Consider the following 14,898-nt stretch of genomic DNA (forward strand, 5'->3'; position numbering starts at 1 on the left):
GGAAATGGCATATAAGGCATTGTTACAATTTTGTGAATAAAAGTTCCCCATGGAAAGCATAAACCAAGGTGGTGGGGAGATTTAATGTTTTTCAACTGACAGTCTGGTTTGTTTTGAAACTGCAGACACCGAACTGTATTTTCACTAACTATCTGATCCATAGAGTCTTGAATTAGTAATCAGTGCCTTTTTTGTTCAGTAATCAAATAAATCTTGTATACAAGACTAGCTAATAGTGATTGAGTGTCCTATAAACAGTAATTTGGGATTCTTTTGTCAAGTATATTGTCTAAGGATTAAGTAACATCAGTCTTCTTTTTTTCTGCAATATGTTGCATTAATTTCCTACCCTGTCATAAGTACATACCTCCTTATACATGCCTTTTTTTTTCTCACTGTTGTACTGATATGTCTTTAACCACTAAGTAGCCTGCCATATTATACCCTTCTCACAATGATATACAACATGCAGTCTCCATAGTCATGCAATTAACATAAAGAATTACGATCAGATCTCTGATTATAACCGCATCATTATGTGTCCAAGATGATGCTAAGAAATTCACCTTGAGAGCAAAGCTCTAGGTAATGAAAAAAATACAATCAAAATTCTTTATAGTACATGTAGATTCATCTGCTCCATTTACTATTAGTTACAGAGGAAAAAAGCGGAAAGTGCATTGCTGTCTTTTAAAAAACACGTCAGGGAAAAGTTTTGAAAGAAAATCGGAGACAGGTTGTAAGACAGAAACCATGATGTTTTGACTCCTGCCACTTTCGTTTGCTGACCAGCACCATCATTTCTTTGTGAGAGACTCGATCTTAACAGGGCTTGGAGGGGTGCTTAACAATCGTTAAGATCGGGTCATACATTACTGAAATACTAAATTGGTTTGCTTTTTTCTCGCTATTGGAGCATAATCACATGGCTCCATGTATTACATATATAATTATGCCTAAACAAACCTAACAAAACCATGACTACTGGATGCTCATCTGACATAACTGTTTTCTGTATAGCAGCAGGACAAAGAATCACTGCTACACCAGTTACATAATCATTCTTGATTACTTTATTTGTAGTTTTTCCATCTTTTGCCACCTATGACAGGCTTGGTAAGATGTAGAAGAAATGAACATTGCAGTTTGTATAATTTAAAACTGTAGCTCTGTATTCATCTGACTTGAATACAGTTGACTCTGTACAAATTTTGGAAAGGTATGGCTTTGCTTGCCTATATTTGGCACATTGCAGAGTTATTAAATTATATGCAATAAATGCGGATATGAAGATAAATAAAGGTGCAATATTAAGTAGAGATATGCATGAAGCATAATTTATGGAAGATTTTATAGGCCATAGGCAATGTTTCACCTTTCCTACACAGAAGTTAGGTGCCTGCGTTTTTCTTTTCATGTGCGTGTGTTTATGTGTGCATGAGCGCATGCACATGTTTATTGGGGTAAGGATGGATAGCATACTTCTCATCCTCTTAGAGCAAGAAATTTGGGAAAAGTCCTTAATAGTGGGGGAACAGGGGCCAAAAAATAGGGATTATTTTTAAATATTGCTCTTAGAAACTCAAAGTTTATAGGTTAACAGATTTTACACTAGCATGAATTTTCTGAATGGTATGAAGTCTGAAACTCAAATACCTGTCATTATTTTCTGACTTCAGTCGTTATTGATTTGCCACTGGTTTGCCAGAAAAAACACAATTTTATGAAAAAGGACCAAAAATATAGGGCAAAAATCTATACAGTTATTGGATAGCAAATGCATTTTTATTTAACTTCTTAATGTTCAAACTTGATGAACGATGGTAAAAAGAAGTCTGATAAATGCAGTCATTTTTAAAACACCTTTTCAAAGAACAGTAAAGTCAAGGTATACGACTTAAGAACTTAGAGTCACTGCTTGTATTATGGCTTGCTCTGTTCATTCAAGTAAGCTACAGAGTTCTGGTTATTAGACATTCATCTGGAGTTTACATTTTATCTAAAATAGACACACAAACACCACAGAACAACGTTGTGTAAACTGAGATTATGTGACAGATAGATGTAAGGACTTTGAATAGATCTGAAAGATTGTTTACTGTTTAGCAGAAAGCATTTGTTAGAATGTAGCACATTTGATTTAATGCACTGAAACAGGACTGAAGTTATCAATCATGAAGTACTGCAAGGACCACATGTAAACCCATTAGAGGCCACAAGCTGTCTAACTGTAACAGACATATTTTGTTCATCTATCACCTCCCAGAGATGTATTATGTCCCACTGTACCTCATTTAATTGAATATTCAATGGATCTACACAGTGCAAAATAAGCCACACATATAAAGGAAGTGAGGTTTCCATGTAACATCAGCTCTAACAATACTTAAGACTTGCTCGAGATCCAAACTAGCATTATTCAGTTGAAACTGCTTAAACAAAACTGTATTGTAGGGATACAGACAGCATGTAATTATCCTTGGCTCCCAAAGCATTCTTCAGTAACTTGATTAAATGGTACCCCCTATTTTAAAGGATGTAGGAGTAGAAAGGTTCTCACCAGAAGAATCTTCTTACAGATATTTCTAAGTTCTTCTTGCTTGTTCCCACACACTAGGTATTACTTGCATAAATAATAACATTACCCCTTCTGAGAACTTGGTTCCCTACTTAACATTACTGTATAACTGAAAAGTGAAACAAATGTCACTGTTAATTACAGAGGTGAGAAAATTGTACCTGAAGAGGTGATATGAGTTAAAAGGAATATAATAGACAAGTGCTTAGGCTCAGACTGTCTTAATGCATGGATTGTCCAGATTTGTTTGCCATGTGCTGGTTGCACAGAATTATTAATGTGTAGTTACCATCCCTTGGCAGAGCTACTGTATCTAATTTAAATGTAACTGAACTTCAAGACATAGCTCATTTAGATCACATTTTAGTCTAAATGTCATGTGGGCATTCTTGTTAGCAGGAAACAAGCTTCTGTTTCAATGACATCCCTTCGATTGGTATGTGTATATCTGTAAAAAGGCTGAAACACTGTAGTATAACCTTAAGCTTATAAGTGGCTAACCAATAGAAACACAGCCATAACACAAGTTGTGCATAGTGCATAACCATGAAACAGATTACTTTATTACTTCAGAAAGAGAAATATGTGGCCCAGGGCGATAGCGGTGGGTTAGTGAAATGGTGCCAAGAGAGAAGCACTCTAGCTGCTTTTGAGACCCAATGGATGAGTCAGCATAGCTTGTATTCCTCCAGTAAATAACCTTCCAAAGCTAAAGGAATCCACATAACAGTCTGTCATGAATGAACTGCTCTGTGAACATGCACTTCAGTACCAGACTAAAAATACTAATAGCAACAATTAGAACTTGCTCGCTTGGAATCGCTGCTTCAGATGGCAAAGAAAATGTCCCTTTCTTCAGGTTCTATAACAAACAGAAATCTTGATGCCATCTGCAATGTACTGCATGAATGCTAATGACTTAACAAGTGTTTACTATAAACCATAAGTATCAAATCAGATAGCTAGAATTTTTTTTGGCTCATTTAGGAAACCTACTGTTTCATACAATGGAATATTCATCAAGATGCAGGTTAATACTTTAATAAGTAAGAAATGTTTGACTAGAGGTGCTAAACAGTTGGGTGAAAATCAAGTGTTATTTTTGTCAAAATTGCATTTACAGAAGGTAGCGGTTCAAAGAGGAAAATGTCCCTCCTCCCCAACATGAGGCAATCTCAAAGTTAACCATTTCCTGTATGAGGTACAACAGGCACAATCTCCTTTATGGAATGGTTTGGGCTGCACTCTCATAAAATTAATTGTTCTGTCTCTCCCGAATGTGATTTAAGATACATATATATATATATATATATATATGTTTTGCTCAATTAGCACCTTAACACTTGGATATGATTACTTTGTTCTACATCTTTTGAGCGTAACTCTTAAAATAGTCTCTTGAGGTGGTACTGTGGCTTTAAGAAATCCACACATGATTCTGACATTATGTATGTAAAGGATAGCCCCTACCCACTTGTGTATCCTTGAACCCATGTTACTTTGCCTCACTTATGCATAAGCAGCCAAATGAAGCAAAATGTATTACATCACACTGCATGCTAGAGCATACACAGAGCAAAAAAGACTATAGTACACGTATGGCTGGCAGAATTTAAACTAGATAAAAATGCCAAGTCCTTGTACTTGGTTCAAACTGTGCTATTATGCAAAACCAAATAGCTGAGGTAGGCCTGTATAGGACAATAAAAGCATGAAACATGGCACGTTTTAAGAAACTGAGTATTTAATGATTTGTTTTCCCCCCTTTTTTCCAGCTTTTCAGTGATGTTGCCTATAAAGCAAGAGACAGAGAAGATCTCATTGCTGGGATTGATGAATTTCTAGATGAAGTGATTGTTCTTCCACCAGGAGAGTGGGATCCCAGTATTAGGATAGAGCCTCCAAAGAAAGTAACATCTGCTGAAAAAAGGTAAGGATTCTGTTTCACCCTTCTTGTGATTTGTGATACAAGAAGTAAAAGTGAGGTGCCATGCAGATGTAGCTATAGAGCATTCATATGGTTAAGTATTGCAAAAGGTCATGAAAATATATATTCGGTTGACAGGCATGTTTTCTCCTCCAGTGGGACCTTTCATTTTTGTTAATTATACAGAGATTCATGTGGTATACACACACACACACACACACACACACACACACACACACACACACAGTGTTATGGCTCAGATCATGTGCAGTGACAATGTCAATGTTTTTTCTCTCTCATTTTTTGCACGTTGGTGTCAGTGACTCAACATTTCATTTATATTATTATATATATAAACTAGATAATTAGTAAATTAACCCATTGTTAATTATATATATTATTATGCATATTAAATACACACACGCACGTGTGTGTGGATCTACTACACAAGAATGAAAGCCCATTACACCGAGACCACATGCACAAAACCACATAACACCGAACACTCACAACAACGAAACTCAAAATCACGAAACTGTAAAACACATACAAAACACACACACAAAACTGCCCCAAACACCCTAACACAACATCCTACAATAGAGATAGGTGGGGGGGAAAGCCCCCCTGCATCCCCCACACCCCCCTACATTAATATTCTAACTCCTAGATCGCACAGACAGACACACAAGGCAAACTCACACCCACACATTACAGTCCCTCACACCACAGTCACAACACACACTTGCACAAATCAGTACCCCTCAAAAATACACTTACACATCCATACTTACCTGCACCACAACACCAGAAGCACTAACTCAAAATCCCATAATGTCGGGATTTTGAATTTCGCGCTTCTGGTCTTTAGGTGTTTTCTGGTTTCGTACATCTGGTCTCGGTGTTCTGGGTTTCGATCTTCTGGGCTTTCGTGCTTTTGAAGTAGACTTGTGTGTGTGTGTCTGTGTGTGTGTCTGTGTGTGTGTGTGTGTGTGTCTGTGTCCAAGATCACACTACAGTGAGGAAAGGGAAAATTCCTTGATCCTCACTATTTATGATCTTCCACAAACTTAAAGCTGGCAGAAGCAATAAAATAAGTTTCAATCACTTCAACTGGCTGAAAAAAACTTTCAGTATTATGGACATCAGATTATATGGAGTGTTTCCATACAAACAACTCAATGCATGACCAATAAAGCAGCAAACAGAACACATATATATATATACCATAAAGAAACAAAAAATATACGTGCAAACAGAAGCTGTAATTAGCTTTTTAATATACAAAGGATACTGTGTGGAGCACAAAAACACAAACCAGGGTTCCTTCCTCAGAGGAACTTCTTCAGTGTTACATTACACTCTGTGATGTCATCAACTTGTATACCTTTTCTGGCAGGACATATGCATTTTTTCAAATAGAATTTGGCCCATAAATAGTGAAAAATTGGTAGAATCAATAGTTAATCACTAAATTTATAAAATAATAAAAAAGAAGGCCTTTTGATCTGGTTGTAGATTTGGTCAGTCTATTTTAAGGCCCTTTGTGTAGCTTGGCTTTCTGTTGCATCCAGCTGCTGCAAGGTTTATCCAGGGTATCTACTAGGAGATGACTATAGCAAATCTACTGAACCCAACAATATCTAGGGTAATACTGTTACTCAGGAAGCAGCATGGATTTATAGCTACCCTTTTGCTTCCTTTGAGAGAAGGAGCAAGGGATGATTGGTATCTAGCTGCATGCCGCTATGCTTAAGACAAGCACCATCTCTACTACCACAGAGATAGCACCTCCAGTAATCAACTCCAAGTATCCCAGGAACTAATCAGCTCTAAGCCTCTGGTGCAGTACTCTCCCTTCATCCCTCATTATAGGCACCTTTAAACACGGATTTGCTCTTTCCAGCCATCTCTGTAGCCAGGTTGGCTGAAATGGGCATCCTGAGACAACAAAGTAATTATCTAATGTTTACTGACAACTTCCTACTACTTAAACAACTTGACAAAGAAGATGAGAGACGTAGTTTTATTATGTTATACACGCAATCACAATAAATAAAATGTGGGTTGTCAGTAACATACACAACACTGTACTAAACCAGTCACACACATTTCAGATGAAACATCTAGACCTATATATGCTAAGGTTGTTAAAAGTAACCTACCTAAGCCACAAAAGCCTCTTAAATATAACCTAAGAAACAGGAACCCCTCAGAAATCCTCATAAATAGCCAACACATGCAGCATACACCATGAAACATACATATAAGAGGCACACTGACTCAGATCAAAAGCCCATAACACACCATTCACCAGGCTGTGCAAGGTCACAGTCAGTTGCATATCAGGTGCATGGATTCATCAAGTCACAAATGCACTCACATCCTTGCACCACTATTACACATATGATGCAGTCATTGTGCACATGGGTGTAAATGGCTTGAGACTTACCTCCTTGAAGTATATGAAGAGACATGATACGTGTCTGAGGCAGGTATTACCTTGTCTTGAGCAGCATTCTAAGATCACAAAGAAAGATGCCACAATGTATACAAATGATTATTGATGTCATGGACAAGGCGTCTGTTGTCATTCCTGACAGGAGATAGTAGGCAGCCCTAACTGCTTTGCCAGGGATAGATTGCACCTATCCTTCCCAGGCTTAGGTGTATTGACTAAAAATGCGTTCACCCCCATAGTGCCTTTTTTTTTTTTTTAGGCAATGTCAGTCTTCCAAAGCATCCAACATAACAAAGCACAATCTAAATAATATTGCTGTATTGCTCCTCAGTGCTAGAAGCTGTAACAAAATGCTCCACTTCCTGCAAGCACTCCTTACTCTGGGAAACACTGATATATGATCATTGCAGAGACATGGTTCAATATCATACAGAACTCTCCGACAGTGCAGGATTTCAATTATCTACTACATCTTTAAGTCCACCCCATTAGATGAAAGAACAAAAGGTGAGGTTGTATTCAGATTCTTTAAAAACATTTCACCTGCAAACTCATTACACAAGATAATGACCTGAAACTCCCCCACATCCAACTTACTGTTAACAAACTCCCTTATTATATCATAAATAAGTATAGGACCCCCTAAACACACACACTCACACTCTGACACACACTCACACTCTGACACACACTCACACTCTGACACACACTCTCACACACACACACACACACACACACACACACACAAACACACACACTCTCTCTCACTCACACACACTCACACACACACACAAACACACACAAACACACACACACACACGCACACACATACACACACACACACACACACACTATATCCCCTTAAGCCAATACCACCTACCTAACAAGTATGAGGTCTCTAGGCATTAAACCAAACACCATTCTTAAAGGTGTTTTCAAGTACTCTCCATTAACTTGGAGGTTTATACATCCTCATACATGTACACTCATTTTGTTCGCACCCCAACCAGAGGCAATAAAATCTTGGACTTAGTCCTTTCCAGTATGGGCAACTTTACTCCAACAAACTGTATCTACCTCCCTGGTCAAATCAATCACATTCGATAAAGCTGTATGCCTCTGCAAATACCACAGTATTCAGAGATTACACCGAGGCTAATTTACAAATTTATAAGCCCCTTCTATCTTGATGACATCCACTGCTTATTCAAAATCCTTTACTGCAAAATTCTACCATCCTGTAAATAGCTCCATTGATGCATCTTCCCCCTCATAAGAAAATGCAGTGCCATATTTAAAAACAAACCAATGTAATTTAACCCTAATATAAACCAACTCTATAATAAAAGAAAAAAACTTTTCTCTCAAGATTGCAATAATGCCCTTGCTAAACTTAACAAGGAACTCTGGATTCTAACTCAATCAACCAAAGCTGTATATAAGGTAAAATTATGCACCCAGGCAAACGATAACTGCAGAGCCTTATTTAACAATGTTAGAAATCTCAGAAACAATGCATTGCACTGCACAGAGTTAATGGTAATGAATATCATATACTCAGACTCAGAGGACATATATTTGTGATAATATATACAGAAGAACCATATCATGTCATACAACTGTGCTGAGAAGCAGCACTAAATGTTTTCCTTTGCTTTGACAGCCACATCTCAAACATAACAGCTTGGTTATGATCACAGAGCCAGTAATAATCCTCTGTGCAGTATAATATTACAGGTGAGCAAGGAGGATAGGAGCACAACAGAAGATATAAATACGGCTAAATGTAAGAAACTGAAGACGAATATCTAAGATGTAAGTTTGTGGAGGTATTAATTTAGCTAGATTGTATGAAGTGAAGGTTTAGGGTTGACAGTCTAGTGAAAGATAAGAAAGTGGGGGTACACTGAATGAAGGAGATGAAGTACAATCTGAAAAGTGTCATAACTTGGTAGACAGGTTCTATGGAAGGGGAAAATAACTAGGTTGAGGTGACACATTCAAATAATGACTTATATGTTCCTAAATCAAGTTATCCCTTCTGAATATTTACTGTTTTGCTGATAATCCAAGAAATCAAGTAGCTATTGTCTGAAGAATCATTGAGACTATTGTTAGTGAAAGTCTATGAATGAATTGTTCCAGAATTTAGAAACACAACATACATACAGTGCACCCACATGTCTATAATTTATTTTGAGCACAGTAAAAATAAAACTAGTTTAAGAATATATATTATATCAATATATTTTATATCAATCTACTGTAAAATGATTCAACTTATTTGTCAAGCTATCTGGAGTGATGCTTTCATACTTTGTAAATCACATCTATTGCACTTATGGGTTGTGTACTTGTTATAGCAGGAAAATGACCCCAACAGAATGATTGAAAGAAACTAGGCTTATACTTAAAGAATTCATAATTGTTATAGATTTTGTTTATTACAAAGAAAGAGAATTCACAAACAGTGAAAACCAAATTCTGTCCAATTTTTTTAACAATTTAAATGATGCTTCCCAAGCTTAAATCATCAAATATATATGTATATATATTGGTAGAATTAAAGTATTAAATAATTAAAAAAAAGAAAAATTAAATATAAATGAGGATAAATTATAAATAGGGCATATAATTAACATTTAGCTACCTTGAGAGATTCTATTTTTTTTTTTAATTGTTAAAACTGAGTGGAGATATTGGCTTATACTTTTATTTTCTTGTATTTAACTATATTGTTGTGATGTCTGAATATTTCTTCAGGATATATATATATATATATATATAGTGATCAGAGTATGCATACTCCAAATTGCTAATAAAGAAAGTTTTAAAACAAGAAAAGAAAAACAAAACGGTGTAAGCAGGGAGTCAAGCCGCCCTGCACCCCCCCGCTACTTAAATATACCAACTCCGAGATCGCACTTCAGTGCAATACAGTGCGGAAATGGAAGACTTCTGTTTCCTACACTGTAGCGCAATCTCAGAGTTGGTATATTTAAGTAGTGGGGGGGGTGCAAGGAGGCTTGCTCCCCTGCTTACACCCTTTTGTTTTTCTTTTCTCATTTTAAAACTTTTTTATAGCAATTCGGAGTATGCATACTTCAATCACTAAATTTCGATCTTTAGTGATTCGAAATATGCATACTTCGATAATCTGATATAGACCCATATATACATATATATATATATATATATATATATATATATATATATATATAAACCAAATAAAAGGAGAAATAATGCCAAAAAAAATCCAACAATGGCACTTGGAAGAACCAGAAATGACCACTTGAATAAATGAATGCATACTTTATCAAAAAACATACACATAAACACATTAATAGGTTCAGCACATTTTCATCTGTCTTTTAAACGAAAATGCAGTGAACCCATTAATACGTTTATGTATGCATTTTTTAATAAAGTATACTTTTGTTTATTTGACTGGTCGGTTCTGGTTCTTCCAAGTGCCATTGTTTGATTTATTATATATATATATATATATATATATATATATATATATATATATATACACACACACACACACACACATATATATATATATATATATATATATATATATATATATATATATATATATATATATTTACACATACACAAGATATTTGTAATGGATATAATAATGTTAATTAATGAATCTCAGTTAATAAATCCTGTCTGAGTCTGAAAATGGTCCTCTGAGATCAGTCCTCCACGCCAGTCAACAAATGAATAAATAAGTACATGTGAAAAATAGAATGAAATCAGGGGTACAATGATGTTTAAGGGCTGTCCAGCAAACATGGGTTGTCAGCAAAGAGCATGTCAAAAGTGCAAAATATCTTGAGTCAGGCTGTTAGTTGCACTATGTTAATTGTTGATGGGAGTGTCTACCAACCAGGAGTGATGCAACATAGAACAAGAATTAATGGTAAATAAAGAATGGCCTTATATGCTGTTTATTATATTTTGAATAAAATGTAAAGTCTGCAGTTAGGGTCAATGAACCAAAACGTAGCCTTAATTCTGACTCTTGCATGGTCCAGAAAGTAACTATTTTGGCAAAAGAGTGAATTGAATCCATGCTGTAGAGTTTAAGGAAGGAAATTTTGCTAAATATTAAACGCATAACTGCTGGTCCTGTTTGGATGGCAGTTAAATTACAAGTCAAGATGAGAAGCCTGGTTTGGGAGCTGTTAGTATGAAAACTGTTAAATAGCATGCATATGATTTTAGCTGAGTTTAAGATAAGGCCACAGTCAACTAACCAACATTTTGGCATACTGAAGTTTGTCGCATGTCTCTGGGTAAATGAAATGTTAGAAGCAAAGTGCATAAGGGTGAGGTTATCAGCATACTGTTTAAATTTCTCTGGTAAGCAATGCTTCAGTATTTCCCTGAAAAAGTGGTGTGAATAAGAGACATCAGCAGTGATGCTCATGGTAGTCTGGTGGCTGGTATTTTGGGACCTGATAGACTCCATTTGTTTGCACTATACTTGCCTATGTAGCCATACCAAATGCATAAATAAAACTGAGTAAATGATATAGAGTTGTTGTTGTCTTTCGGCTTTTCCCAGTTAGGGGTCGCCACAGCTGAACTCTAATGATTGGCAATAGATTTTCATGGTTTTCACAGTGCCAAGTTGCCAGCTCGACTCCCAACCTTCAACGAAGGCATGCCCATTCACACATGCCTTTCGGAACGCCACTCGACCCGCAGGGAGGACATGCAGACTCCACACAGAAGGCACTCCCCGCACACTAGCTGAGAATCGAACTGGAGAACCTTTTGCTGTAGTAAGTGATATAGAGCTAACAACAGATAATGTTGGTTTAGACCTGTGTCCTGAAAAATGCTCTGTTATCCTACAAGTGTAGTATTAAATAACATAAGTATTAAGTAAATAAAATAAATACAGAATGTTTGTTTCTTTTATGTGGTTTTTAGTATAACAAATAATGCAATATAATGGTTTGTTCTGCTCCATATATAATAAAAATGACCAGTTAGACTGGAAGAGGTAGACAACTACTTGAGCAGATAGAGCATTTGAAAATGCTATATTGAAAAGTGAGAGACTTAAAGAAATAAACTTTTTATAAAATAAAATGTAGGAGGACATTATGAGATATTTCTTTTAAAGCATTACACTGTAAGTGCTGCACTTCAAAAATAAAGATGTGGGTTTCCTCTGCATGCAAAGACTAGTAACAGAACAATATTTGTTTGTCAGAGAATTACTGTCATAGGATTCCCTCCAACATAGTTTAAATTGTCTAGATGTTCACATTTTAATCCTTTTTTTACAAACACCTTTGTTGAATTATCATGTGTGACATAGGCAAACAGATTTATATACAGTAATCAAACAATATCCACAAGTGCACATTTACAAACATTATAGGATATGTAACTATATACGTGCTATATAAATCTAAGCAACATTACATAACTTATTCAATTCCTCCTCCAAATCTTTTTCTCCATGTATTATTCCCACAATTTCCATTTTTTTCTATGCAGTTTATTCCTGTCCTTTTCCAAAGATACCCCCTTCACATTTTAAACTTGAGCACTGTGATGTTGATTGTTACTTAAGTTTCTACCAATAAAAGTATGGAATGTTCTGCTTGGGCCTTAACTTTAAGAATGGAATAATCTACAAATGCAAGAAGTTATGGATACAGATCTATTTGTCAGTATTTGAAAAACTTGTACATGCTATTTGTCAGTCGATGTCTTGCAACATAAATATAAATTGTTGTACGATGAACTAAAATAAAATATTTAAATTGAGGTCATGCACTGCAGATTTGTAAATGACCATTTGATAGTATAACCTTTATATAGCTTTCATGTGACTTGAACAACATATAATTTTGGGTGAACTATGAACTAACATAGCAACAATTTATTGTATAGGATCATAGGTGGTTACTAGGCCGTAGAACATTTATAAGCCTAGCCATTCATGGCCCAATTTTTCCAACTATGAATTCCCATGGGCTGGAATGACTTTGTTATATTGTCTGTGCCTTAGGGCATCTACAAATTACCCCAGTCCATAAGGCTCACATGAGACAAGCCAAGGGTGAATTTGTGATTTCTCATCCATTGGTCCAAGCTGCATTTGAATGGGCTTGGTGAAGAGCTCCGTTTCCTATAAATGGCAAGTCTTTTCCAGAGAAGAGGTAATCTCTGAGACACATACCTGTCCCTCCAACATGTTTTGTTTATTTCACGGATGAGGTTCAGATCCTTAGATAAGGTCATTCTAATGCTATTTGTTTGGCATATGTGTAGAAGATCCATCAGGGCTGAACTGGAGAATGCCTTGTGGGTGAGGCATAGTTCACCCCTCAGTAATCTGTAGGAGTCCGAGTACAGGGACATGCTTTGACCTGGTCCACATGGGACATATCTTTTATACCCTGTATTTTTTTATTGAGGAACCTATGTGGCCACTCCAGCTGTTGAAAATGTGTGGTCAGGTACATGCTGATGGGTGCATTGTTCTTGACAATTGGTGTATAGTGAGACTATTATTTCCTTAGATCTGAATGCCATGTCCTTACTTATAATTTGCACCATGTAGAAGGATATTTTCACTTTCATGGACAAGTGGAGATCAAAGTTCAGATTATGTCAACCTGAGTTTCCAAGTCCTTTACCACTGGTTCTACTCTTAGGGGAGTGTTATCAGTGCTGTAATTTGCAGGGGTGGTTTCCTTTAAAAGCATATAATTATGCATGTTTTGCATTGAGTTTTAGGCCATGGTTCTGACGCTAGTTAGTTGGCTGTGCCAGACCCTCCTCAAGGATATCTATGTCTTTGGGGGGCTTCAAAGACTGCATGCAGCTTACAGTCATAAGCAAATTGGGTCAGCCAAAAGCCATCCACATTTACCCTGACTTCAGAGAAGTATATTCCAAGCAGCAGAGGTACAGTACTAATCCCTGTGGGATACCACTAGTAACAGGCCTCTTGGTGGAGGTGGATTCCTCCACACTAACTTTGTGTCCTATCTATGAGCCATTTGGCTATCCAGAGAGTTACATAGGGATTTATGCCTACATTTGTGAATTTGTAATATCCAAGTGAGGTATGGTGTCAAATACCTTTGCAAAGTCAAGGTAGCCAGTATGTACCATTTTGCCTTTGTCCATGCCTCTACTGAATTTAAGAATTCCACCAGGTTTAGTAGGTATGAACTGCCCTGACAAAATCATACTGGGAAGGGTCCAGAGTTTGAAATTTGACTATATCTTTATTTATCAGCTCCAAAACAATTATTTCCATGGCCTTACATATAAGACTAGTCAAACATGGGTCTGTGGTTCCCTGATTCTGTTGATGGTCTGCCTTTGTGTAGAAGGATGACGATGCAGTCTTCCATTCCCTAAGGATGAAGCCTGTTAGGATGTATGACTGGAAGTCCTAATATGATGAGCAATCTCTTCCACTGGAAAAGTTCATTATCTGTTCATTTGGAAAACATTTAAATGAGTGAGATAAATGGTTACTTCTAGACCCATATTAGCTATGGCTTATGCTACAAGACCATTTTACACACACACACACACACACACACACACATATATATATATATATATATATATATATATATATATATATATATATATATATATATGTATGTATGTAATAAGGCATGAGGGGAGGTACATGGTATAGACATTACCACACACTGTGAAGGAAATGATGAGGCATGAGCCTGATGAACCATGTGGTGAGGTAATATCTGCAGATGTTTATATTTTTGCAGTTTGAATTTTACATTTTTTAGTTTATGTATGTTTTGTGGTGTATTTTCACATAAAATTGTTACTTCTCCCATTTTTTACTACTAGAAATAAAATAAGAATAAGCCTCTGTATATCACTAAAGGAAATGTAGGAAAAACACAG

General features: G+C 36.3%; 1 protein-coding gene across 2 annotated transcripts in view; it reads left to right on the forward strand.

The window, feature by feature from the left end:
- Positions 1-14,898, forward strand: part of SLC4A5 (solute carrier family 4 member 5) — a 765,106-nt gene that overhangs the window by 389,488 nt on the left and 360,720 nt on the right. For both annotated transcript variants that reach the window (XM_044083082.1, XM_044083081.1), the window contains exon 9: positions 4,354-4,508. In XM_044083082.1, the coding sequence (XP_043939017.1) occupies positions 4,354-4,508 (155 nt within the window). The remainder of the gene's footprint in view (positions 1-4,353; positions 4,509-14,898) is intronic.

Source organism: Protopterus annectens, chromosome 9.part0 (assembly GCF_019279795.1).
Source record: "Protopterus annectens isolate FY-2018-M chromosome 9.part0, PAN1.0, whole genome shotgun sequence".
In the NCBI taxonomy this organism is placed as follows: Eukaryota; Metazoa; Chordata; order Ceratodontiformes; family Protopteridae; genus Protopterus; species Protopterus annectens.